Source organism: Arthrobotrys flagrans (assembly GCF_004000055.1).
Source record: "Arthrobotrys flagrans strain CBS H-5679 chromosome Unknown unitig_3, whole genome shotgun sequence".
NCBI lineage: Eukaryota > Fungi > Ascomycota > Orbiliomycetes > Orbiliales > Orbiliaceae > Arthrobotrys > Arthrobotrys flagrans.
Window position 1 is genome coordinate 2,512,836 of NW_027137547.1, and position 27,822 is coordinate 2,540,657.

General features: G+C 45.0%; 6 protein-coding genes across 6 annotated transcripts; 3 read left to right on the forward strand and 3 right to left on the reverse strand.

Moving 5' to 3' along the window:
- Positions 1-5,800: 5,800 nt before the first annotated feature.
- On the forward strand, positions 5,801-7,968 carry DFL_002108 (uncharacterized protein; the record flags this gene model as incomplete). The annotated part of the gene is made up of 10 exons (XM_067630847.1): positions 5,801-5,997; positions 6,066-6,220; positions 6,290-6,328; positions 6,400-6,406; positions 6,498-6,725; positions 6,794-7,019; positions 7,089-7,290; positions 7,359-7,427; positions 7,486-7,507; positions 7,581-7,968. 10 exons carry the CDS (start codon positions 5,801-5,803, stop codon positions 7,966-7,968), a joined length of 1,533 nt encoding a protein of 510 aa, XP_067493449.1.
- A 461-nt stretch (positions 7,969-8,429) lies between these two features.
- Positions 8,430-9,067, forward strand: DFL_002109 (uncharacterized protein; the record flags this gene model as incomplete). The annotated part of the gene is made up of 3 exons (XM_067630848.1): positions 8,430-8,741; positions 8,806-8,903; positions 8,962-9,067. 3 exons carry the CDS (start codon positions 8,430-8,432, stop codon positions 9,065-9,067), a joined length of 516 nt encoding a protein of 171 aa, XP_067493450.1.
- A 1,748-nt stretch (positions 9,068-10,815) lies between these two features.
- Positions 10,816-11,940, reverse strand: DFL_002110 (uncharacterized protein; the record flags this gene model as incomplete). Its single annotated transcript, XM_067630850.1, has 1 exon — positions 10,816-11,940. One exon carries the CDS (start codon positions 11,938-11,940, stop codon positions 10,816-10,818), a length of 1,125 nt encoding a protein of 374 aa, XP_067493451.1.
- Positions 11,941-12,728: 788 nt separating this feature from the next.
- On the reverse strand, positions 12,729-14,626 carry DFL_002111 (uncharacterized protein; the record flags this gene model as incomplete). Its single annotated transcript, XM_067630851.1, has 3 exons — positions 12,729-13,737; positions 13,801-13,830; positions 13,899-14,626. The coding sequence occupies 3 exons, from the start codon at positions 14,624-14,626 to the stop codon at positions 12,729-12,731; spliced, it is 1,767 nt and encodes a 588-aa protein (XP_067493452.1).
- A 3,262-nt stretch (positions 14,627-17,888) lies between these two features.
- Positions 17,889-19,279, forward strand: DFL_002112 (uncharacterized protein; the record flags this gene model as incomplete). The annotated part of the gene is made up of 4 exons (XM_067630852.1): positions 17,889-17,936; positions 18,019-18,190; positions 18,258-18,807; positions 18,892-19,279. 4 exons carry the CDS (start codon positions 17,889-17,891, stop codon positions 19,277-19,279), a joined length of 1,158 nt encoding a protein of 385 aa, XP_067493453.1.
- A 3,391-nt stretch (positions 19,280-22,670) lies between these two features.
- Positions 22,671-23,592, reverse strand: DFL_002113 (uncharacterized protein; the record flags this gene model as incomplete). Its single annotated transcript, XM_067630853.1, has 3 exons — positions 22,671-22,738; positions 22,803-22,844; positions 23,199-23,592. The coding sequence occupies 3 exons, from the start codon at positions 23,590-23,592 to the stop codon at positions 22,671-22,673; spliced, it is 504 nt and encodes a 167-aa protein (XP_067493454.1).
- Positions 23,593-27,822: the final 4,230 nt, after the last annotated feature.

A 27,822-nucleotide genomic window follows, 5' to 3' on the forward strand; every position in this document is an offset into this window, starting at 1 on the left:
TTGGCACAGGTCTTGTGGGTGAGTGTGTTCAGAAAGGACTTGGAGTGGGGCTCACTCGCACTGAATCTTCTCAAAGATTGGCAAAATTCCACAGTTGGTATTGGTGAACAAGGGCCTTGCTCTTTCGAGGATATTTGACAAGCACGAACCGTTTTGGCGCTAGTAATTCGCGCTTGGCTAGGGTGCGGAACTTCTGCCGTAGTTCCACAACCACGCTAACGGCCACCGACATGGTTTGAGGAGACGGGAAAGCTGCAGTCTCATTATTGCTTGGAAACATTATGGAACCACCAAAGTTTTGGAGTCCTCATAGTTTCCCTCTTCCATGGGTATTATCCACGTGGTATAGCCGCTTCGAATTGCGCTTCCACGGGTAGTGTATCCGTTTACTCGGGCTCAAATTCGCGACCCATCAAGCTAGAGTTAAGTTCTGACCAGTTGACGAGTTGATCAATTGAAGGGAAACGAGTCCCATATGAGACGTCAAAAAGCATAGGTATGGATTCATCATCTTAGCTACAGCCCCGCTTTCATCAATACTACTTCAGCCGGAAAGCGGATCAGCTTGTTTCACGGGCGCAGAAGATTTTTTTTTGCTTAAAAGCCGACGTGCATTTGTCCCATCCAAGATATCTCGGTTGGACTACCAAATGTTATCCATGTCACCTCCCTCAAAGCCCAACAACCTTGACAAAACCCAACCGTTGTCACGGTACGTTATAACGGATATCTATTATAAACCCAAGAGAATAATAAATGCAATGTTTGCGCGATGGCTACCCTTGAAGGCGAGTCATGGGTGGGGGTTTCGTCCTGATCAGAAGACTTGAGATGTTCCGGCGCATATGCAGCTCGTTATCAATACTTGAAAGATCATAGCTGCTTGGAACGTTGAGCTCGACGACCCGAGAACCAGATATTCCGAGTCCCAAAAACCCGTGCCACACGGACACGTATGGTTTGTTGGGTATCCGTCTTGACAACTTGGCGGCGCTAACATCTGTACCAAAGTACTCCTAGGTAAACGAGAAGAGAAGCTATATATCACATCTATTGGCATGGCTTCGTGATTTCAGAATATTAATATCAAGCAGGACCAAACCCAGTAGAAGCCTCAGCTGACCAAACAGGCATGGTAGAATGACAAAGTTTGGCCTGGGAGACGTTGAGACAAATCCAGCCAGTTAACATCCAGGAACCCCGCTCTGCTGCACCTAAGCGTCGCCTCGCCTTATACCTTCGTTTGGACCTACCTTCACTACATTTACAGTCAACAACATCCATGCAAGCTCCAGAGCAAGGGTTGAGGCGGGGATACCTTACCTAGAACCTCGGCCTGTGCATAATATCACAAAAAATATATATACAGGAAATGGAATAGAACCTGGAAGCGGACAAGACATTACAATGTTTACGAAGGCAACAGGTTAAACAATTGGTGCTAATGAAGCTAGATTGACTAAAGCGAGGTAACCGACGACATGATTCTAGGATTCGGAAGCTTCCGCGATGTTTTGCAAAATGACACACAACGAGCGCTTCCCGGGTCCGTAGAATCCCGGCCCCTTTAAACCCGAAGCGAACGATTTAAGCTTGTCCACGGATTCATAGATGATGTTTCCTCTAAATATAACTGAGGCAGGAGCTAAGCTACGCAATTCAGGATATTCCGGTTACACAGCATCAAGGCTCGGCCGGAAGGTCCGCTTAGCGCCCAGTCGACCGTGCCGCCTTCCTGCAATCTACACAAAGTGTTACGTACGTCATGCGGCAAAAAGAACTGATACTGACCCTGCCATGAGTGCACCCTCGGACATGCATCTAGGGGATTTCGTGGCAGTTGTATCTTGCTGGACTCATAATCCAACCTTCGCACTTGCAACATGCTAATATTTTTCCCTACTTCAATTCACCAGAAGTAAATATGGTTAGTCCATGTTTATGTATGTATGTAGTATTACGTATGAGAATCCATACCATATATGCGCATAGGCCATTTATTCCCTGAAACTTCAACCTTAAAGAAGTTAACACCGCGGCATCCGACAACCCAAGGCTTATATATACTTAGCGCCAAGTGTATCCGCTCTGCTACAACCCTTCCTGGTCCACAAAAGATCAGGCCACCAGCCCGGCAGTGTATCATGATTACAGGTTACATTCTAGCGTACCCCCACCATCGACCCGGAGTTTGCAAACTTTGGTAGTAGCTTAAATTGCTCGCCCACTGGGGTCGGTGCTAATATTGCTCCTCTTCTAACAGCAGTAATTACAACGGTCCTATTTTCTAGCCAGCTAGCCAGAGGCTAATATTGCGTCAGTGGGATTTATGGAGATGTACCACGAGGTGGGAAGCTCTTAAGACACTAGGGGAGGCAATTGATTTGTTGTACGGACACGCACAGACACACAAGGATACACACATAGACACGAGGCGAGCAGTGCTATCAGGAGTAATATTGTCTTGCATGATGTTAACCGCCGGGCCTAGTTATGCACCCTCTACTAGTGTGCCTGAGGTTCGGCGGCACCGAATGTAAGTACCATGTTAATATTACTTCTCGTAGGTATCGCCCTACCCACAATCCCTCGTAAAACCCTATTCACCTTCATAGACAGCTAAACGTACCGAGTTTGCTCGTTAGTCTTGATAGAATACGCACAAAAAAACTGGTTTTCAAATTCCTTATAACCAAGCTAGTTCGAGGGCCGCTCTTGCGCCAATGCAAACCCGCTCCATCAGCATGTGAAAACTAGACGGACGGTTGTAATAGTCTATCCTTTTGCGCTATCACACATGGGAACCTAAACGAAAAGTCAGTTCTGTAGATATATTAGATATATAGTACTCGAGCATTCCTTGCCGAAGTTTTTGACAACCTAAGAGGTCACTCTAAACAAGGACCTGGCGATACGAATACGCTATATCGGGTATCAATTGCCAACCGCTCCATTGTCCGAGGCCCGTCATCGGTAGTACCTAACGTATATTACGCTATGTCGTTATATTATTATCCGCAGTCTAAAATATTTGGACCTGGAAAATTTAATGACGACTATTACTTAGTATGAAGAAGTACGGTTATGCTTTCAATTGAACTCAAGAGAAGATAATTCTTCGCTAATATTCTTACGGATGTCAAACCTGGGGGCGCAAGGTAACCAGAAATGTCTTTTGAGTAGGTAGAGAATCGCCCCTCAACGGCAATCGACCTCAGTCTACTTGCTATTGAAGTATTACTACCGAGTTGAGTTGCGTTGTCTTATATCACCTTAAACTGCCGTATCACAGAGTATTGTGCTACCAATATTATTTTGTCATCATGGGTGTCTAATGTATGATTCGATGCCGTGAATTATGGATGGCAGGGCGGTAGCCCATGCATTTGGACGGGCAGCATATGGGCTGGGGCTATTATACAGTCTGGGGTTCTTCGCGATCGCATGCATAATCATATGATCATGTATGTATATAAGTATAACAGATATTATCTTGCAGCTCACGATCTCATCGATATCAGGGGTCCTTTGTAAATAATATGCATATTTTGATATACCTACCCCTTAGAGCCTAAAAGCGAGAGTACCCAAGGATGATGTCCCGCCTATTGGGTCACATATTAGACATTTTTTGTCAGGCGCTTTAATTGTCGTATTTTGTGGAACTAGAAGATTTTATGGGTTTACTTTTTGAATTCGTTAACTTCTTACTATATCTTTTTGTGTGTTTGATACAGCTGTGGATTATGATAACAGCTTCATGCAACATTAATGAGACTGGCACTAAATTGAGATGGGGTTTCGAATGTGTTGTATTAGGATTCACAGGTGCAGACGTGGACAGGGTGATATCGATTATATCGTTCTTGATTAATATACTGTGTAGATACTGTGGCGTCGTATTTATACTTAACTTACAGGCCAGCCGTCTCACGTCTTCCAATCAAGGTTGCTTATGCGGGCCTAGGAGACTCCACCGTACAAATATTGGGGTGTCGGCTGCATTTTCGTCAGGTGGGTTTCATCGTTGTGTGAGGTTTTGGTCGCGAAAACAGGCCAATGATCGAGCTAGCGTTCCTGTCTTCTGGATCCCCAAAGTATCATCCTTAAATTGGCATCAACAATCCTATCGCCATTACCTTGACAATCGGTGAAACTTGATTCTGTGATGTCATCCCTTCTGATAGAATTTACAAGTCGGGAGAAATGCCGATTTTATTCTATGGATTTGTGGGCTGCAAAATAGCCTAAAGAGAAGTCTAAGAACATCGCCGCGCCGGGGCATTCTTAGCCGTTTGAGTTTTCTACCCGCAAGCCGTCATTGTTGACCATATCCATTGGGTATTGTGCAATTGTGCAATTGTGTTGAGGTCCTGTTCCCCAGAAGATGAGATTCTCATAAATTGTGCTCTCGCAACGACCCCTCAAGCTGCCGACCTCTAAGATTCTGATATTGAGGTGGAAGCGTGGTGGTTTCTCCTCTATTAAATCATAAATTACTAAGAATTCGGATTTGGAAATTAAGATATCTGTGTAACATGGCCATGGCCATCGAAACCAGCCATAGTCGTTTTGAATTTCGTCTGGGCCCAACGTCGCTCAAAAAATGCCGCTGCCCACGAAGTACCTATGACCGATATATGTTTAAACACCTGGTGAAATTATGCACCTTTTGGGATACCCGCACAACCTCTCGCGCATTTACAATGTTCGTGCTAAGAGTCAAAGTCGGCCTGCGCTTCGTTCCATCCCTTTAGCGTGAGATCTCGACCTAAAAGCCTCAAGCCTGAAAGCCTTATGCGTAGGGTGCAGACACGCAATTCGAAGAGGAATATCTGGTTTGGTTGCCATTTCGCGAAGGAATAAGCGAGTGCTGCATGACAAGAAAAGCTTGCCAGTGCTTGTCACGAGACCAACCTATCTTCTTATTGCAACTCTTAGCTAGCGCCAAACCTTAAAATTCTAAGCAAAGCTGGGGAAATTGGTCGGGCGTTACGAACATGAATCACGGTTGAAGAACGATTAAATGGCTGATATTGTGATGGTAGTGGTGCTAGAAGGCAAAGAAAGTATTGCCTGCAAGATTTCCACTCGGATATAAATGTTCAGACGGCGCAAAGATCTAGAGGTGACCTAATGCAATGAGAACTCTATGAAGACTGCCTTTTGCTCGACATCTCCGCCAAGGTACAGGTCCCTGATATTTGGTAGTCGATATAATCGGGCTCTTTGCTTCAGGGAAAAAAGTCTGCGTACGTGCATATAACCTTGAGCCCAAACGTCTTGATTGTGTGTGAATTTAGGTTGCAGCCTACGGATACCACTTTGATAGCCATGGGTCTCGCAGGTCGCCGAAGCCTCTGGACCAATTACATGTTCAAGTGTCAGTCTATGACCCCGGTTGGAACGGTCTCGCTTACTACCAAGAGAGGTCATGCCTCCTACGCTATCGATATCCCAATCCCAAGATGCATGTTATCTTCGGATTTCTTATCTAGGACAGGCGATTGTAAAAACCTTGAAACAGAAAAGGATGACATGACCGCGATTCAAGAACATTAATTAACTCGGAGGTTGATTCGGACTCGGATTAGCACGATTCACATGAATTTGATCAGTTCTCCGTCCCCCACTATAAAGTCCTCGGTCTGCCTGTTTGCTCAGACTCGAATACGAGTCGCCAGTCCCGAGTACCACACTTTTCCCACTCAGCGTTGGATCTCGTGTGTTACACCATTTCAGCGCGAAAAAACGGCGGAAACAACGTGTTTAAGGCCCACAGCCTGTGTAACTAGTCACAATGGTACACCTCCCCGGAACCGCAAATACGGCGACTGCAGACGAAGACCGTCTTGCAGAACTTGGCTACAAGCAAGACCTCAAGCGTGAATGGTCTTTGATCCATAATTTCGGAGCCTCCTTCTCAATTATTAGCGTTATTACGGGTATTACTACTTTGTTTCAATATGGGCTGACTACAGGCGGCCCCGGGGTTATGTAAGATGGATACCCCGCCAATCAGTGGGGGTAAATTCTGAGATACATACTAATATGGCGAAATGTAGGAGCGTTGGGTGGATTGTTGTTAACTTTTTCACATTTTTCGTCGGGTTGGGTATGGCGGAGATTGTCAGTGCCGTGCCAACGAGTGACGGTCCATATTTTTGGGCAGCGGTGCTTGCGAGCGAGAAATGGGGCCCTTTCTGTGCTTGGGTTACGGGTTATTCTGGGAAACCGGGGACGAGCTATGTTATGAACAATCGGGCTGACAGCTAGCCGGCGCATACAGGGTGGTTTAATCTCCTCGGTCAGGTAGCTGTGACAACAGGTGAGTCCCGGTGGGATCGGCTTAAGATTCCATATGCAGGGATATAGCTAACGATATTGAAACACGCATAGGCATCACGTACGTATCTACTGCGTATTTGAATGGCAATACGCATGATACATTCCATATACACGCGCAAGTGTCCACTGACGACGATGCTCGACGATAGATTCGGAGGAGCAAACTTGATCTCGACCTTGGCTACAGTGAAGGGGGGCTATGAACCTACCCCTGCCAAAATTATAGGGATCTATGCGGCTCTGCTTTTCTCTCACGCTGTTGTAAACACCTTCGGCGTCAAAATCCTCAAGTATCTCAACAATGTTTCCATTACGCTACATTCAGTCGGGATCTCTTGCATTGCAATCGCAGTCCTTGCAAAAGCGCCCAAGCTCCAGTCTGCTAAATTTGTTTTCGCCACTTTTAATGATTCAACGGGTGACCCGGATGGGGCGAGATAGCCAGCCCTGCTTATGTCGCCATTATTGGTATCTTAATCGCCCAATATACTATTACTGGATACGATGCCTCAGCCCATATGTCCGAGGAAACGAAAGATGCGGCCCGCGCCGCTCCATACGGAGTTTTGATGTCACTTGCCGTATCAGCATTTTTCGGGTTCTTTATCATGCTCGCATTCCTGTTTAGTATCCAGGATTTTGACAGAACCGTTGGGAGCGATTATGCGCAAGTAAGTAACTCTTGAAAACCGAGTGTTTCACCGAGATAGCTTGATCTAGCTACTAAAGGTTATGGGTAGCCCGTGTTGCAAATATTTGTCGACATCTTCGGAGAGAATGGTGCAATTGGGTTATTCGCCGTTATAATAATATGTGTCTGGCATTGTGGGTTGTTCTCACTCACCAGTAATAGCCGCATGATGTATGGCTTCGCTAGAGATGCTGGCTTGCCAATATGGTTCGCTCATACGGATCAAAAGTTCCAGAGCCCGATCCGCACAAGTAAGTAATAGGCGCATTGGACTGAATTTCGCAAGAAATCATCTAATTAGCGACTTTGTTAAAAATAGTTTGGCTATCCGCACTCTTGGCCTTCTGCCTTGCACTTCCTTCTCTTGGATCAGCCGTGGCTTTTGCCGGTGAGTTCTCCGCTAGAAGCTTCGTGACCCGTGTCCCACTAACGGCGTCGAAATCTAGCCTGCACAAGTATCGCGACGATGTAAGACAAGTTACATCCTCTAGTTAATTTTCTTTATTGATGTGTTGATAACTTAACAAAATTAAATATCTAGTGGATTGTATCTTTCGTACGGCCTTCCGATCCTCCTCGGTCTCCTTAATCCTACCAGATTTAAACAGATCAAAGGGCCATTCGATCTTGGAGTTCTATCGGCCCCGGTTGCAATAATCGCCACACTTTGGATTACCTTTATTACCGTTGTATTTTGCCTTCCCGGAGTATACCCAGTCACCCGCGAGACGCTCAACTATACTCCAGTTGCTGTTGGTATTATTGCGGTCGGCTCGATCGGTAGCTGGGTAGTTTGGGCAAGGAATTGGTTCGTCGGGCCGATCAGAGAGATTGAAGCAGAAAGGCAAGGAATTGATTTTAACGACGAAGAGGCCCTTGCGAAGGCTGAGAAGGAGGGGGTCATACCCCATACTACCAAGGAAGCCTAGTCCTTAAATTTGGCACTCAACCGCACGTGTTGCAGTGTTGGATTCTATTATGATCATGTAATATGTTGGATTTTAATGTGCAACGCAGAAACTATGTAATAAACCCGATGTCACACCAGTAATTAATCTGATGAAATGAATGTTTTATTTTCTGGCACTCTTTCAGAAGGGAGGAAAAGACAGGTGGCGATATACTATCCGGCTTCGGGATTTCATAGATATTGGAGTTAAAAAACATATGTATGCTGGCCTCGCACCAAGTATATGCCTGAATTCTTTCATCATACGTAGGCGTTTATCTACGGCCAAACTGTCCTCGGTCTTGACAAAATGGGACCTGCCCAATTTCAGTCATTTACACTGGTCCACAACCTGTTACCTCTCTCGAATATGCGAGACCCCGGGGGACCAGTAGCTATCTCTGGGCAAATAAATGCATATTTAATGATCCAATTGCGAAAATGTTCTCGCACAATAACACACGAGGGGAAAATATCAACGGTGTATCCGATCTTTTCGTTTTGGTTTCCCATATGTTTATGTATGAGGGTGAAAATCCAATTATCTATGCTGATTCTAAGAGGGAAATTACGTATAATCAACAATTCCAGTCCAAGTCGTTCTTTGACAAAGCGAAAAGGTTTAGTCCGGACGGAATGATCCCTCCAGCTATCACTGGTTTGCACAATGCAGATGCTATTAAAGCATGGATGGAAGCAGGTAATATCGACCACGTTGTTGGAGACAATACTCGAGCTCTTTTGAGGAACCAGGTAACTATAATTCATAAACGGTTTTGGCAATGTATCTATGACTGTAGGCTAACCACGAGTATAGCAAAACGATCGTTGGCCACTAACCTCGACTGCTGCGGACAATGGGTACCCTAGTTTTGTTATAATTCCTCGGTTGGCAAATAGAATCTACTACAATGAGTAAGTAAAAGCTTACCGCAATACTTGGGACGTTTTCTAACATATAATTCGCATGAAGGGATAGGGTTGCTTCTAATGTCCAGGAATGGCTTGATGTATCCCCAAGTCAAGCCACGAATAGCATGACGAACTTGCTTAGTATTGAAAGGGCTACCACGGCCTAGTATTTGCTAAGTCTCTATCATGACCCCTTCATGTTTCATCAGGTAATTAAATACGCCTATTCATGCCATAAAAGTTTAAGTGAGATACTGACAGAGCATTAACCTAGGCCAAGAGACCCGGGTGTCTCTGTCAATGGTGTAGCTGGGCCTTGGTCATTAATCTAGATGTGGGCTGAGAGCACTCTTGATGAATTTGTTCAATACGTCAACTGACCCACCCAAGGATTGAAACACGATGATATAAGCGAATGATATCATGATGTGAGCTAAGTACATATATTTGGGGGTTTACTAATCTAGAAACTGTGGGAAACCAGATGGAAAAAGACTTCGTGGACAGGATGAACCGAGACTTATACAGCGGCTTTTCTGTTGCATGGACGACCTCAAGCGATGGAACGACCATTACTAGATTCACTGTCGATTCCAGTAACTCGAGTTGGTCCGGAGGGATTCCAGTTATGATCTCCCGGGACGTTGTTAGTGTATCGAATGCCCAGCTCACACAGTATGGATCCGACCTTGCGACTTTATGGGTTTCTAAATTCCCAACCTCCTTCCAACGCAAAACACCAATCCAAATGTACGTATGACATTGACTAACTACTCAGAGGCATCCTATTAACTTCGGTACAGCTAGGGGACTAAAGTTAATATTACTTCCGCGGCCATTTCGCTTACTACAGCAGTAGCGAGCCTAACCCTCCCGACTACAAGTCTTGTTGGATCATTCCCAGTATCCGATATTATTTCTGCGAAGTGGACTTCTACAGCGTCTGCGTCCCTTTCTTAAGTCACATCCGCCAAAAGTAACAGTGCAAATGCAAGTGCTACAGCGAAATCAGGAAGCAGCACAAGTACAGCAAAACTAATTAGTTCAAGCACAAGGTCGAACACAAGCTCGATAAAGTCGTCAACTTCGAGCACAAGTGGTGCAAGTAGCGCAAAGACTTCGTCGAGTTCTAGTTCTAGTTCGCTCAGAACTAGCTCTACCACTTCCTCGGCGACTGCTTCCTCAACTGCGACTAGCGACTCGGACGTGTCTCGCTTCCTCAACTCGAGTGTTGGAAATCTCTGTGCACTTTGGAACGCATTCAAGCAAACTGGAAAATTCCAGAAGATATTGGTACTCCCTGAGAGTGCACCGCAGTATGATCGATTGGGACAATGACGGCGGCAGTATATTGTAACACACATTCAGAAGAATAAGTAATTCAATTATATGAAAAACAACTAGCCTAATACGGCTCCGTTGCAAAGGGCCTTTGAAAAAGGCCCCTCGCTTTATTCTAATTGTAAAAACCTATGAATATTATTATATTCGCTACATTTAATATTTGCAAATAAAATTAAACATCCTGAAGAAGTTCCTAGATGGCGTAAGCGGGATGGCCATCAACCTCACGGGTGTCATAGCAAACGCCATCAGTAGTAATGAACCCCGTTGGGAACATTGCAATTTGAACAATGTGTTTAGCCCGTTCGCTGTGGGAAACTCTCCCTTTTTTTATTTTATTTTTTTATTAAAGATGTCAATTGTATCTTTTTAAATCTATTTTGATATCTACGAGAAGTTTCTTTGATGATAGTGGAAGAAATTTTGGCCTTGAATTGGTTTTTCTAGGATATATCGATAGTCGAAAGGAAGCTAGTTTAATGAACGATTCAAAATTTAACTCCAGGTCGTTGGTGGGAATACATTGATTCTATGGAATTTCCTTTCGTGAATTTTGAGGAAAAAAGGGTCCCTATGAGATCAGCGCCCGGAAGCCCCAGTCTTGAGATTCCACTTTTTCTCCAAAAGCTTCCCATATAAACTGTGTCGCTTTATCTTTGACCGCCTTGAATTTTTCCTGGTCTCCGTACGCTGCAAAACCTATTTCGCCCCAAACAACGATATGTGCACCGGCAGCTAGCATAATCTCTTTCAACATGCCTTCTGGAATATTCCCTACTCGCGACTTGTATGTTGAGCAGAGACCCTCGGACAGGCTCTTAGCAGCGGGCTTTGCTTCCGGGTTCTTGCTGAACTCCCCTGCTTCCCAAATTTCCGCCAACATTTGGGAAATTTCGGTAGCCGCATCCGCAGGTCGAATCATTTCCCAGTCAACTATATAAAGAGATTCTAGGTCCCCGGTCTCCGTTAGGTTGACCAAAACATTCCCAGTCCAAAAGTCTCCCATAATGACGATTTCGTTGCCATTGAGAGCCTTTGCCTTTTCCTGTGCACAATAATCCGCGACCTTCTGTTTGAGGTCTTCGGAGAGCTCTGGATAAGCCGTTATCAAAGAATCTTCGAACCGTCCATATGTCCTCCAACTAGCAATGACCCTAGCATCTTTGTTCTCGTATTTTTCCAAGACCTTCGGATCACAACCCCATGAATGTAGTTGAGCCAAGTAGGCTCCAAGCTCTTCTCCAATTTTCGAGAAAACCTTGGTTTGTGGTATTTTATCGCTTAACAACAAGTCCTTCAAGTTTTTGCTTCGAGGACCGGCATCCTCGATGAACATGACACGGTTAACCTCGTCTACCCAATACAATTTTGGAGATCTGACGATCTCTGTGTTAGGTACATCACGTAAGGCGTAAATTTCAAACGGCCAAAGGTCCCAAACAACCTTTTTGTTATTGATGTTAAAGACATAAGGATTAGAGTGTTTGAGAATCACAGTCCCAGTTGACGTCGGATCGTTTGATATTGATGTATTGAGGACGAGACGGTGAACCGCATTCCCGACCCCATTTGTAATATTGGTACTTGATAACGGGGATCTGAAGATCTCGGGGAATGAAGAATCGGTGATTGAGTTTAGGTATGCCCGGACCTGGTCCTCGGAATTTAGTAATTCGAGTTGTGGTGTTTCTGCCATGATCGGTATTGTAATGTTGCAAGTTGGACGGAGGTCTAGTGCATGTGGGGTCCGAATGCCAATGTAAGGTGGGGCCGAATTATCGCGAGAATTATTGCGAGAAGTTATGAATATCAGGGTTTAAATTTGCAGCTGCGATTTAGAAGTCTTGGAATGCAAATAAGGACTTATAGGCGCTGTATAATCTCGTACCGGAGTTCGAATAGCCTTTTGGTACTTATTTAAATTCTCGAGGACATGACAGACGCCCACTCGGTTCCGTCTGGAGGATTGGTAATTGACTTCTAACTTTATGATTCATAGTGATGCGTCCGTATGTATATACAGACGTATATGTAGGCTTTCTCAAATTTGAGTAGGAAGCGATCATACCTAAACTCTAAATGGACCTAGCTATATCTACTTAGAACTAACTGGGCCTCCTTTCAATTGACGTGCTGGATCGAAAGCTACTGGGGGTTATTACAGCTTGGTCAAGCGCCTACTGGGAAAGCTTAGAGTTTGGCGGTGCTAGATTCTGTCAAACTTAATCTAGAGAGGATTGTGTTGCATTAAGGTCGGAGTCCTCGACTATCGTGGTACAGTATACTAAAGCTATTCCCACATGTCTATTTTCTTGGGTTATCAGAGAAAGATTACATTAAGACTGACTATTGTTCTAGTTTAGGTATATACAAGGACATGAAAAAAATCCAGTCAATACTCTGCTGAGAGATGCAAGCTAGTGCGACCAATCCGCTCGTCAAGTAACAAACCACAATGCTTGAATGCTAAGATTGATGATTTTATTAACAAGACGACGACAGTCCTGGGATCTTGAAACCGCCAGGAACACGGCACTGGAAGACCCCACGAGGGTCGTAAAACTTGCTAGCTGCCTTGAGCCTGTTAACAGAAGCTGTGCCGTAGCTGCCGATTGGGTTGTCCTGCTTGCGGGCATAGTTGAGGTAAAAGTATTGATGGTATAGATTCATTGACTTTGCAAGCGCAATAGACCGAGATAGAACGTCGTTGAGAGACGCAATGATGGCGTCATCGTCTGCGGCGTTAACCCATTGGTGAGTAAGATTGATAATAGCCATGGTCTTCGTGTTCCCCTCCAATCCCAGCGAGTTTCCACCACGGGCAACACCAGCGGCGACTGCCACGGTAGTGATAGGCTGGAAAGCGATAGTTCCCATGAAACCGACTTTGCTGCCATGCTTTGGAATCATTGTTGTGTTCCAAATTTGGAAGATGTCTTTGTAAAGTTGTTTGTCGGCATAGACGGAGAAGTCTCGCATATCTTGTCGCAGGCCGTTCACATCACCGCTGCCAAGTTCGATGGCCTGTGTTCCGTAAGGCCTAACTTGAAGGGTAGAGGTGTTCTTGGTGGTGGGATTAAGGTCAACAATCTCTTGCAGAGCTAAACCTGGACCTGGGTTGGTTTCCGAAGCAGAAATGTTCCTGAAGGCGGTGAAAGCACCCATGTGCATTGAGCCAACGCCTGGGATAGGAACATAGACAAATGCGGAGATCAAATGAGTTTGGGTATCAGTCAGAGCACCAGAAGTATGGTACTTATAGACAAGGTCGAAAAGCTTTGGATAATCCCTACTATCGGAGAAATACAGCTGACCGCTGTAGACACCTTTAGGGCAAGGCCAAGTGTAAATATCGACTCGTGTAACGATTCCGAAGTTTGAGCTACCTCCTTTGAGAGCCCGGAAAAGGTCCGTATTTGCGTTAGCATTCGCGTTCACGATCCATCCGTTAGCCAAAACAACCTGGAAGTTCTTGACTTGGTCGGCGACGAATCTTTTTAGATGTTAGCTACACTATCTAAGATTATAGTAAACGAATACCTTAAACTAGACTTACCCAAGTTGGTTTGTTAAGTAACTAATGCCTCTGTTTTAAAAAATATAAATTAGAATCATGCAACGGAAACATATATCAATGAGATGAGACCGACTTACCCTCCAAGAGCCAACCCGGGGACACCGACTGTAGACATACGGCCACCAAGGGCCATAAGTTTGTGTTGATCGAGGACGACGAAAACATTGCCCCAACGTTCCCCAGTACCAACCTCTGCGTATCCAGACTTAACGTTGACTCCAGTAAGACCGGAAAGGATAATTAAAACACCATCTTCAGCGTTCGCCCATCCTTTGATAGCGCTGTGTCCACCTCCGACAACGTTGAAGTCTGCCTGCGAAAGAGTGATAAGCCTCATGGCCAAAGAGACATCGTCGACATTTGCAGGTCGGAAAACGCATGTAGGTGTCATGTAAGTGGTAGCGGACCAAAAGGAAGGGTTGTTCCATGCATTATAGTTAGAGCTGCCCACAGCTGCCGTCTTGCTTGGGAATAATATCTTCAAGGAAAGACACGCAATGGCTCCAAAGACGCCCCTCCCAAATGTTCTTTTGCGAAGCTCTTGGAGCTTCTCAAGGTCGCGAGCGGTAATCGTCGTCCCAGGAGTGCCATAGCTGTCATCAGGGAGGTTATCCGTAACGGTACCATTGACACCAAGTTCGCTCTCGGCTTCCGCTAGAATAGCAGTGATGTTGACGCTTGGGAAACCAACGGCAACAGCTCCGTCGATAGCTGGGTCTGTCAGAGTTGTGGTGTCAGCGACAACACCAAGGGTGTTTGACAAACCATACAGCAACCCAAGCGCGATAGTCGAAAGGCGGACCATTTTGATATAAGGTATGAGGGAGCGAGAAAATATAAGAAGAAAGGAAAGCAAAAGAGAGGAATGCAGAGAACTGCTGACGGAATACAAGGTCCTGATACGCGAACAAGGTTAGGGAAAAGACTATTAAGGAAAGACTAGAGCCCTAGGTATTGGAACTCCAAAAGACAGGAAGGAAGGACTTAGTACGCCTTGGAAGATAAAGTCACAACTTTTCTCAGTTGGATGTAGTTACTTATAATTGCAGTGCTACCAAGCCCTCATTCCCGCGTGGCCTCCAGGATGCCGAGATGGGGGGCAGCAAATGGGTGCAGGAGGCCTTTTTATCACTGGCCAAAATCTTACAGACTCCTGGTCGGATACGCAGAAATCCGAAATGATCGAGAAACAATGTTCGATCTTGCTAGCCCCTCACTCGCTCAACTAAGATGGCCTTGTAATATTTAACTTGATTTGGACCCATCTATAGAAATGCTAACGCAGGTACTACAGGGTGCATGTTCCGGAGATTAGAATTATGGAGTACGAATGCCACTGCTTGTGCAATTGTGGCAGGGTCTAGAAACCTGGGGCGTTAACGTTAGACCCTACGCAGATTCCAAGAACCAGTTTATTGCCATCTTTAGGCATAATAGGTTCCTCGTCGGTACGGTGCCATTGCAGCGGGCGCAATCACCTACATGAATTCCGCAGACGATCGATGAGAAAGCGACTGTTTGGGCGTGCGCCAACAGATTTTTTTTACCAACTCCACGTTCGCCCCTTCAACCTGAATTGCCGCGAATGGTGGGAGGCGCTACGCGAACGGCAGAAACATTGGCCCCTGCATACCACCATTTCCGAAATCGAAGTGATTCCAACACAGCTTTGCGAAGACCGTCTTTATGGGTCGTTAGCATCATGCATGTTATCGAATTTTAAAAGGTTAAATCAGACGATAGCTTGTTGATTTCTGCGTTCTATCGCTTTGGCGATGTCACCATATTAGAATTGTTGTACTACTACGTACAATATAGATGCACCTAGCCATGACTTGGCACCTCTATAACCTTTTCATTTTCATTTTTGAAATTTCATCTCTGGCTCTTGAATGGATGTGGATAAATATGAGCCGGATGAAGGAATAAGTATCCACTGCACACACCGATTGTGCATTCCGTCGCAAAACAGAAGCAAGGACGAGAGTTAGAATTTGGATTTGTCTCAGAAAATATGGGCATGTGCGCACTGTAGAGTATTAAGGTGCCCACATTTGCTGACCGAGATAGCCGACTCCTAGCTGGCACACTATGAAATTCACTTCATATGAGTTTATACCTATACTTTTAGTACAGCTCTTTGCCCTAGAGTTTTAGTCTCCACAATATCGTGGGGAATTTCATATGAATTCATGAAAAATATTTCATGTCATTGGCTTCCCAGTCGGTTCATGGTGAATTGAGGCATAGAGCCGAGTTTGCCGTCCCCCAATGAGAACCTTGTTAACTCTGTTTCTTACCTTCCTTCTAGTCGCGAATGTGCCTCGTAAAACTACCCCAAATAGAGCAAGGACAATATATGTGGAACGATTTGTCACTTAGCTAATCGAGAGCGTCGGAAGGCGGAGATCAAGCCCAAAAGCCTCAGTACCCACCCGAGATACGTATCGATATGTAACACTGATCCTGATCGATATATGGCGAACTGGAGCATCGATAGATGATTTAAAGTATCATTAGTGCTAGAGTACATTTTGAGTACGTATACATCGAGAGAAATCCTTTGCAATATTAAAATTTGAGATTTCCGCTGCTACGCGGAGGCCTAGCTAAACACCTTCCACCGTCACCTTTTTTTTTAAATATATATATATAGTATTAATTGCAATTTTTGCAACATACATATATGTACATATGTGCGGTTTAAATTCTGTTTCGTATTACTTGGCTGATTGATAAGCTAGCTATGGACCGAGTTGGTAACAATACGATGGACCGAACAAAGCAATTTGTCAATTTCAAGACCTAGCCGACTCTGAGGAAACCCCTTTTGCATAGAGAACAAGTGCTGATGCTAGCCCTTGGATAATCCTTTGGTTCACGGACACCCGGACATGGTACGGTCTGCAAGTCGATTTAATCCACAGCCACTGGCTGGAAGGGTCTAGCTACTGCACTGTTGGCCAAAGATTTCCCAAATTTTGGGGAGCAAATTCAAAGCTTACACCTGTTCAACAAAAAATTTCAGAATGTCGACATGAAGATGCGCATAGGTATGCTCTGATAAGCAGCTTCAGTTGGCCATCGATGAAAATCCAATTGCAAGCATCAGGCCTGTTGAGGGAGTAGGCGGCCTTCGGCCGCTGCAAGAGGAGGCTTCCAGCCTAGCGTTTTGTTTCATACGAACCGAAAAGCTACACTCTGCCAAGAGCCTCACAAAGACCGACCACCTTGGTGTCAACACACAACCTCCAACATCGTTGGAATGTTTACATGTATTGACACGGACGGAATTAATTAAATGAGTGATTTGAAGCTGTGTCCGTATTGTCTTGGCAAACTTTAGCCTCCTTTACTAATATATTATTTTCTCCAAAGTCGAAACCTGAGAATGGCATGCTATGCTGATTGGGGTATCTGCATGCAGCCATTATCAGTCTCGCCCTGGGCATGGATCCCAGCTTGGATCCCAGCTTCACTAGCCCCAAGAAGTTGGGGGTTCGTGCAACAGAGTTTTTGAAAATAAGTAAATATCATAAGTCCCAATTTCGGACGTGCATACCTTTGCCTTCGTCGGGGGCTGCACCAACGGCTATTGAAAGCTAGATCGAAGGCTTTTCGCTTGGATCCGTTAACTTTAGGGTTCTTGGTCGGACCCTTTCCAAAGAAACAATCCAGGTTCCAACATCGAGATAGATAGATCCTTAAACCTACATGCACCTGGAACTTGCCGTCTAGGCCCAGGCCGGGACATGGGAGTTTCAAAAGGAACGTACATACAATCAAGTTAATTGTCAACAGGACATCTAGCGAGCTCCATTACCGACCGGGCGTCAGGAAACCTTATAATCTGGACATTGTCTCGGGTCATTGCATCAATTCTTCTGGTTATTCCCCGAAGCTTCAAGTCAAGATACATATGAAGGACGACCTTAAAGGAGCTGAAGATCTACAACCTTTGGCATTTTATAAAGGTGCTCTAGCCCCCAAACAGCCAACAGAGACGACAGCACTCCACATACCCACCCGCCACACCCGTCAAAAGGCAACTTAACTACACATTCAAGATGGGTTTCGGAGTGGCGTCCCCGCCGCTGCCGATCAATAACTACTACGTGAGTCTATCTTATTCTTTCTCGATATACCACTAGGCAAAGGTTTAAACAATCACGAATCTAACAATGATATTATGCTTAGATAATCTACTGGGTCCCAACGTCGATCGCTCTTGTCTTCTTCTTTGTGCGCCTTGCAGTGAAGCTCACTAAGAACAGAGGCCTGCAAATTGATGATTTCTTCGTCTCTTTTGCAGCTGCAGCTGTCCTAACGGATGCTATTTTGCATACTTTAATGACACCAACATCGCATAGTAGGTCTAATCTATTATTCTTCAGACAATATTTATTTCCAGTCCATTGATATTAATTTTCGTATAGACTTGGGTCTTATTATGCTTGGACTTGCGCAACCTGGGGCAACTTTTCTGGAAGATGTTCAGCGGTACCTCAGACTCCAGTTTGCAGCCATTACCCTCTTCTGGAATATCCTCTGGGCCGTCAAATTTTCGCTTCTTATTTTCATCTGGAGATTGACGGATGGTCTTCCTACGATGCGCAAGTGGTGGTGGGGTGTCACTATTTTCAACATTATCATGTGGATGAGTGCGGTTATGTCTCAGTACTTGAACTGTCGGCCCCTCAAGACGGCGTTCCTGATCGGCGAGGGAGCTTGCGAGACTCTTCACCCCGGAACCTCAGCTAGAGCGCTCCTCTACGCCATGGCTGCAGATATTATTACTGACATTTCAATCATGGTACTTCCACTGCGTCTTCTCTACGGCCTTAAGATCAACAGGAAACAAAAGTTCGGGCTAGTTCTCATTTTTTCGCTCGGTTTGCTTTGTGTCATCTTCGCCGTTATTCGAGGAGTCGGTTCCATTGTCGGCGATGCAATTATGCCCATATGGCTTGGTGTTTGGACTCAAAGGTATGGAAATTTGCGCACTTGGTTCTCCTGGAAGTTTCGAAGGATAAGAATTTGTGGATACTAACGTCTAAATCGTTTTCGTAGTGAATCTTGTGTCGCCCTCATTGTCGCTTGTCTCCCTACTCTCCGAACGCTTCTACTTAGTCGATCTATTACGGGAGGATCCTCAGACAATCCAAGCGGTGAATATAACCGCTACGGTTCTAGGAAATACGGCGTCGGTAGCAGTAGCTATGCCCGCAACTCGAGGATTGGAGGCTCAAACCATGTTAAACTGGATGATTTGTCCGAATCTTCTCACATCACTAAGATCGAGGCCGGCAGTTCAAAGCAAGGTCAAATATCGAGTATGTACTACGAGAGGAACAACAGTAGCGAGGAAGCGCTCCGCGGCCCAGTGCCTGGAGTTGCAATTCACACCAACATCTCCGTCACCAGCGAAAGGGCTCAAGCTACCAAGAAACCTTTTTAAAGAAGGTGTACTGCGGCCCATCCGTTTTGTTAAGGCATAGGGGTTTGGAGTAATCTTTTGATGCACGTGCGATATCCTTTCTTTTTTGTATAAATACAGTAGCTCACTCGACGTGGCGTTTGGTTCCAAAAAAAAATCTTCATTTCGAGTTTTTTTTTTATAGCGAGGCACAGGCAAGGCCATACTAGTAACTGCCCAGTTATTCATTTCAATTCTTGAATTTAATGATAAAAATTCTCGTCAACACGCGAGGGGTGTTGGAAAAGTCTTTCTGTTATGTTACTTTTTGTGCAATTGTGCAATTATGTCTGGTCGGTTCTCGAGCTCCACCTTTTTTAATTCTCCCCTATACTACGTAATTGAGTTGGATGAAAATATTTCTACCCCGAACAGAAAGGGTTGGTTTCAGCACGGAAGAGGCTCGTTTACCCAACTCCCGCTGTCAAGGGTTGAGCCGATTTGGGATAAAAATTTCCGTCCCCTTTTCAGTGCATATATGTATTTCGAATTATCTTCTTGAGCTCAATATTATGGTGGTAGACAAAAACAAAAAAAAAAAAAAAAAAGTTAGAGTGTCTATATAGGAGCTCACAGAAAGTATATTAGCAACATTTACCGCTATATAGTTTTATGAATTGTGGTTCTCTCGATACCATATCCGTCGACCGCCTTTCGTGTCCACCTTCTCCCAACAGATGTCGTGATAATTTTCCCCTCTTAGTCGCACATTTTCGACCGGATAATATTGATTTTTGAGATGATATTGGGTTACACATGAAGATTTTCGATACTCCCGCCGCCTCATAAAGTTTCCTTACTCTCGGAACCAGTAGGTGCTCCACTTCTCATATAAATGCCAGAAATGTTATCTCTCGTATCATTGAAGTGGGTCGCGTCGTCAGCAGGGAATAACAACATTAATACGATATATAGAGCCGTGTTGGATTTTGCTACAAGTTAACCAAGTACCAATATCTGGTTTAGTGCCGGCCGCAAGTGCAATTCACTTTCCTTTCCAATCAGGACCCCTTTCGCCGAGGAACTGAGCCGCTAAGCTGGTAAACCGGGAAGCCGGACGAACCAGTTTTGCAGATCCGCCGGCATCCTTGCGATGCACTACATTTTCATTTTCGTAAATTTCACTTAAGTGCAGGTCCTGAGCGCTGGAAGCAGTGTTACCGAGGTCCGTGAAGATCGAACACGATAGTCTATTTGATAAAATTTCCACCAAAAGGAGCTGTTTCCAAGATAAAAGCGCACCCAGTTGAGATATCCTCGCTGACTTGGGTTGTCGTTACGCTGTGACTCGGGTGGTCTCAAGAGAAAGCCGCACCATAGCCCGTGCGTAAAATTATGACAAGCATTGAATGGGAAGGTGTGATCGATTCTTTGCGGGCCAGGAGCTTTAACGATGTGATGGGGAAATGGCTGGCTGATGCACATAAGGGCCTAGGGTCGGTGGTCTTTCGAACTTATCCCCGACGGCAGCTGTATGAACATTATTTAACGGACGATCATTTGATGTCACCAAGCTGTCAAAACGCCATAAACTCGGTAATTTATTGCATTGCTTATCAATAAAACAACGGAGCCATTTTTGAGGTGGCTGATTGTTCCGCTTTCTTGTGCAAAGTGGGCTGAGGTAACCTCGCTGAGAGGAGCCACCCCCACACCCTTAATTTCTTGACGAGCTAGGATCCAGGACGGCGGGTTTCATGCCGTGTCCCAGGATCTTGGGTATTTTCTTCGCGGCAAGCAGTGAAAGGCGAAAACTAATTATGCAGTATCTGTTGTATCTGATTTTTGCCGGGGGTGTATGACCCATGTTCAGAAAATCGAACTCTGGAAACGAAGGCAGCCTCTATGCAGGGGCCCATCAGTTAGATGAATGCGATAGATAGGATATCTACAGAGGTCTCATAACTCATCTATGAGTGAGTCCTGCAAACTCCTTTTCAACGGTTTAAAGCCTATACTTGTATGTGCATATCTATAGAACAATGTGTAGATTAGCTATAGGCCTCACAAATCCAGTTTTGACGGTGAATATGTAAGCATCTACGCTTATCAACTGTTGACGAAAGGGATGAGATGCAGTCGCCCCATATCACCAGTCTCTAACTCTCCAAGATAATTTAGCTACTACGTACGTTGAATATTCCGGCTAATATGATATTCCGCCCGAGCCTCCTACTAATCCTAATATAGGTAATCTAACGGATACTCCGGAGACTTGGCCTCGTAAATCAGACACTAGTCTTTCCAGAAAGGAGGCGAATCTTCGATGGGGCGAAGAAGCAACTGTATACGCTAATGATCCATACCAGTACCTCCAAGCTTATGAACAAACATACCGCTTTTTAGTATCTAATACGAGATCAAAGCTTAAAGTCCTGTGAGACTTCTGTTCGCAATTAAGTCAGGCCATCGTGACACCTGTTGACCGTCGAGTCAGGACTTCTGACCCGTTTCTCGATTGTCAGCTCTAGAGCTCAGTATAATTCAAGTCTTCATCTCGTTCTCTAGCCACGCCCTTGAATTGGATGAACGACTGGTTAGATTTGCTTGAGAAAAGGGGGCGCCATATTAACTAAAAGACGGCATAAGTATATAGTAAAGAGCGAAATTGTGGCGAGAATACACGTACTCCATAGTTCAGTGGAAATACGGAAAAGGTTGTTCTGGATCTATGGAGCGGGACAGCAGCATTTAGTTTAACTGAAAAACCACAACCAACACAATTGTAATATACCGGAATTGCAAATATTGCAAATATGATTCCATACTGGTCTCGTGACAGTGAACTCGAGGTCGCGTCCCTCGAGAAGTGACACTCGTAAGTCTAACATCTATGATCAAGGTTTGAAGGAAAAGAAAGACTGGGCGGTCTATAGCTATAATTAATAAACGCCCAATATACTAGTTGATTCTTCTAGTTGAGCACTTGGATTTCTTGGTCGCTTATATAAGTATTAAAATATCCAATCGTACTTCAGTATGCATTCGACATTATGTATTGTAAAAGCGAGTACTATATGTTATGGCACTGTGACACAAGACAGAAGTTTGTGAGCAGTGCTTGAATATTCGAAAATAATTCTGGCGAAGGGTTTAATAATTTATAATAGTTTCAGTGATTGACCCAAATTAAACTGTATGTATGGACGACCAACCACAGGATGCAGGACCAACTGACAAAGAGCCAAGCGTATAAAATCAATCAACTGGTAAGAAGTCAGCCACATGGGGCTGTTAAAAGCTGTAATAATAGGGTTACCACCGATTCATCTAGTTGGAATCTCCATGGCCTTTAGCAGGCAAGTTTTGAGCTTCCGTCGTGAGAATGGTAGTTTTTGCCCCTCACTGTGCCCTGCTAGAACAGGGTGGTCCCCTAGAGGCCGCTGAGAGTAATGACTGGATCATCCTCCTCCTCTAGGAGGTCTGGAAATACTGTCTGCGCTGATGTATTGGTAAGAGCCTGAATTCGAGAGGATAAAACAAAAAAATAATTTACAATACGTACTAATCTCTGGGAATTGGTTGCTGTCCAAACCTCGAAATATGCCTGATATCCGTGGTTAGTATTTGAACAGCGCAATATAGTGATGAGAATGACCTCTTTCTTGGCTCCTCCGCTTCCCTGAATCCATAAATCTTTGTCGCTGATTGCACTTGGAACCGATTCCAAAAACCCAGTCTCGAAAACGACGGAGGGGAAGGATGCCCCAACTGGTGCAAAGAAGAAGTCAGGTTGTTTGAGGTTCCGCTATATCTGTCCACAAAACCGCTAATGGCTAAGCAATACTCCGTCAGCAATTGAGGCCGACTTCCTAATCTCGTGGCCCGATAATAGTCTATTCTAAGCAATACAGAGTGTTTTTCTAGCGGTGAGGGTTTGGTAGGTATGTGGGGTACTTACTTGGGCTTGACAACCGACAAAGGAGGTCTGCCGCATTTGGAGGTAAGAGTTGTGCATCCTTCCAGCTTTCCCATAAATACGTTACGAAATCACCAGTGCACTCATGGATGTAGTGAGGTCTTTCGATGCTAAGATTTCGGAGATAACTGTTATACGATATTCTGGAATCCGAATTTTCATTAAGTTCACTTTCCAAACAGAAGCACGGGATTAATTTAGAGGAGATACCGTAGACGCTTCCCCTCCTATTCCTCAGTACATATAAGGTGATGAATTCGTCGGCTAACGGCTGGTCTTCCGCATCGAACTGGAGGAATAGATGGCGTTCTGATGAGACCGCCTCCTCAAGCGCCCTTTTCATGACTGCGAACGATGGCTTTGACGTTAATATCATGCTGGTGATGTTATGGGTCGGGACTTCTGACGACTTGGTTGGAAGTTGAAGGAGATCATGGTCAAAAGATTAGGAGAAAATATATATAATCAGTGAGCTTGTTCGTATCAATCAGCGAGTCCGATGCGCTGTCATGTGACTTGATGGATAGAGCCGGATTAGATTAGATTCCACGTTGACATCTTCTAGACACGTGTTCTACTATGTCTGATTATCTTCATCGATACTCCTAGTCTGGGAGTCGCTCGGCCTGCACGCAGGGAACACTCCAGATTCCGTTGGAAAAAACAAAATCTTTCTGGAAAAGCGAACTACAAACTATGGCAACTCCCAGAAGAGAACAAGTACTTGGGTACTTCTTAGGTACCTATATTTGCCAAGCTAGCGGATGTTAATGTTAATGTCTTAGATATATTTGTTCCTTGATGCAATGCAACGGCCCTACATATGTTTAAGAACTACCTTTCTTCGGTTTAACCTTCGGCCTTCTGCAGGTCTGTATCCACTACCTCCCGTGTTTTATTGTATCTTCTCTTAAGCTTCAACGCCCAATTCAATCGACGACGTCGAATTATGTCAAGGTAAACCTTCCTTTCTCTATCGGTGGCTTGTTTAGGGCTTGTGCTAACGTAGCGTCGTCTAACCTCTTCGGTTCCCTCCAGTTTATGCACCAATCTTTCCCGACTCATTTATTCGTGCATCGAAGTTAAAACTTATTAAACCTTCGTGGATTCCTTAGGGAATAGCGTTACGGAGCTTTCCGGCCAAGTTACCGAGATATGAATCCCTCAAGGTAAATCTGTATAGACCTGCAAACGGTATAGATGCCAAGATTTACCGGATATCATGTCGACCCAAGTCGTCGAGCTATAGCACGAGGGAGTTATTAGGCCTGGCCATCATTCACCATGCGAGTCTAAACCCGGGAAAAAAAACACAACAGGCCTGAAGCTTTTGAGCTCTGCAACTCTGTGAAACGATTCGCGAGCATGGTCACCTAAAAAGATATTTCTTAGCTTCGGATAAGTTCGGTTGGCGAATCGAACCGTTTGAATTGTCGATCTGGCAGTTTCTCCGAAGCCACTGCAATGGTGAGAGCTTTTACTCGAACCATTATGCATGATGCTCCCTAATACTGGTTCTAGACCACACTCCATACTCCATGGGGTCAAACACGTGCGCATGACTGCAAAAGCTGCCCATGTAGAGAGAGCTCAGAGTGAACTCGAAAAGTAGTTGGCATGTGGAATCATAATTTTTGCATGACGGAAACCCGGGTTCGCTACGTGCATGTGCATGTAATCCGGTCCGTTTTGGCAAACCCTAGGGTGCAACCCCGCTCAAGATCTTTAGGCCTTAGGAACCAATTCGGGTTTGGCTTATCGATACATGCATACATTCCCGCAAGGCCCTGGTTACTCTGCGTCGAAACGAAGGTGACAGGTTTACCATATAGAATGCAGCCAGGGACCGGGGTTGTCACCAGTCGAGATACTTCAGTATCTTTGTTCTAGGGACTTTGGGTCAGCTGAGGCCCGAAATATCCATTCTTAGATATTGCAGCGCAAGCCCACCTCGAAACGATAGCCAAATTTGCAAACGAGGTCTACATGCCAAGGTCCTTTGGTCTTAACGTCGGGTTTGATGAGATCATCAATCGGATCGAGGTGATAGGGAAAAGTAGACGCAGTTGTGTTTCAGCCACAGTGGTTCAGATCTAGGTCCAGGCGTCTTAGGATCCTAGGATTTTGAGTCGTCCCCGAATTTGTATTCTTGGAGTTTGTATGGTGGGGTAAACTGGGCGGCGTGCGTCGCGGATCTGCGATTGAGTGTCCCCCAAAGTAAAAATAAGAGGGCGTCCTGGCGCTTGTGACTAGTGCAGAAAATGCATCCGGCTATCCTAGCACTGGCTAGCATTGGGATGCGATGCACCGATCAATTTTTCACAACTTAAGCTTCTTTTAGTAACCAGATGACTCGAAATTAACAGCTAACCGCCACTCGCACATGTACTAGGGATGCAATGAAACCTCAGATCCCGACCTCTGCGCCGAAATTCCTGGACCTAGGCCACGACCACCGCTCACATAAATCGTATCTTGTGTAGCCTCTCACGCGAAAGAATAAATACTCCGTGTACGGGCGTGGGTAGACTCGACTTCTTCGCCCCCGCCCCCGGCGAGATACCCACAGGTACATACAAGTACCTAGTCGCCATAGTTTGGGCAGTCGGGTGGCCATGCCTATGATTTCCATACCCCCTGTTGAGATGAGTCTTGAAAAGACCCGAGGCCAACGTAGTCTCTAAGATGTCGGCTAGATCTAGATCCACAGAGTTATTGCGCTATCAAATTTATACTACAGGTGGCTTTTATTGCTACCTGCAAATGCATACCAGGAACATATTTCCTTCCGATATATCAGGGACCAATATGCTTATACGCAACTCCTGAGGCGTTCTATATAGAATAAATGTCGAAATGATATACACTGACTGTCTAAGGGGACACAATCTCGAAAGTTCGGACCTTGAGGAGATGTAATGACGAGCGGATTGCGCATGCATACCTGCATGATAATTTAACTACATAGTATGAGGAATGTTGATCGTCTCAACCTTGAGAGAAAGTATTTTAGTAATTAATTTGGATCGTCTCTCGTAGCCACGGGCGATGGGAAACCTGGGAGGATAGCGGTATACCACTTCTTCCCGTGCGATGCTAGGGTACGAGGCCAGGTATACCGGTGTTTATCTTGTGAATAGGCACTGGGTTAATGCATAAATGGGACACCAGTGACAACTGTATAACTCGGAGAGTATGCAGCTCAAAATATTTAGCGTGATATGCATACCTTGATTCTTGCTTTACTTTAATTTCGGGGCTGGGGGGGTTGAAAGCTACATGTACATACGCACGTTATTGCTGCCTTACCAGCCCGTCTTGGGTCTTTTGGTAGTACAATTGATGCTCTGGCCCTGGCCCTACTCAAGTTGAGGAGTCCGGCGACGAGACAAGGGGGCGGATCTCACCATAATATGTATATGGAATCTAACCTTGACATTCGAAGAATTATGAGAAGAGATTCTGGGAACAAGCCCGAGCATAATTTAATTTGGGGAGAAATGCACTTTCGAATAGCTTGGGGGGCATTGAAACTTAGTTCATACCATGTATCCGTTGCCTTTTCTTTTCTTTTCTTTTCTGAATATTGAAGGGTGGTATATATCTCGAATTCGAAGTATTCTAGTACTTTTACTAAATTTGATAAACAGACCTAGATATATATATCTATCGAGGGCGCGCGGTGAAGCTCTTGATTTTGAAAGGAGATATGCATGACGTATATGGAGACATCTCAAGACCAGGAACGGCCATTGTGAGTTACGTCATGTACGAGCATTACTGTTCACATGTTAATTAAGAAAGCTAGAGAGTGGCCGATTTATAGCGCCGGTGTTAGTAATACCCCAGCGTTCTACATGGGATCTTGAGAAGAGTTCCTAAATAGTAGAGGGTATTCTCCAACCGACGAATATGCATCCGGCACATTATTTCCATAGTTATATCTTTGGTCATATATGATCGTATGTTACGCTGGCTACACGCATACGCATGTTTGCCAACGTTCGAATTAAAGAAGACTTCAGGAAGTAGTAGGCAGAGCCAAGGTGCGAATGGAGGACCGTGTATTATTTAATATTCTAAAGCCTAGGCGCCTTCGCATCATCGTGTATGGTTGGCTCGGGTCGGGTTTACAAAACATCCTGTGTGTCCTGCTTGTCTCGTAGGTGTCGTACGATTGCTATGAAGTGCGGTATAGAGATCTATTGCGGTTATCTCATAATCGATCCGCCTCGGGGCACTAATATTCGGAATTATCGGTGGGAGGACATTGCATTTATTGAGACTTTTATGTTTGTAGTTGTGTAACATGTTGGATTTTGAACATCAGCAACACAAAAAGTCGGGGATGTCGTTTGTGCGCAAAAAAATCTCTTGATTCACAAAGGGCAAGTTTGGGGTACATCTAGGAAACGACCTCATCCGAGGTTAGCGTCTGGGGAATGCGGGGTTTTGAAGCGGGCTTGGACCTGTTTGTAATGGCTTGGGCCTTTTTTTGCAATTTAAACGGCAACGGAGCAGACGGGAAACAGCATCCGAGCTCGAGTCAGTGCGCGTCCTACTGTGTCGACCCCAAGAGAAATAAAGCTTTGGAGTGGCGGCGGGT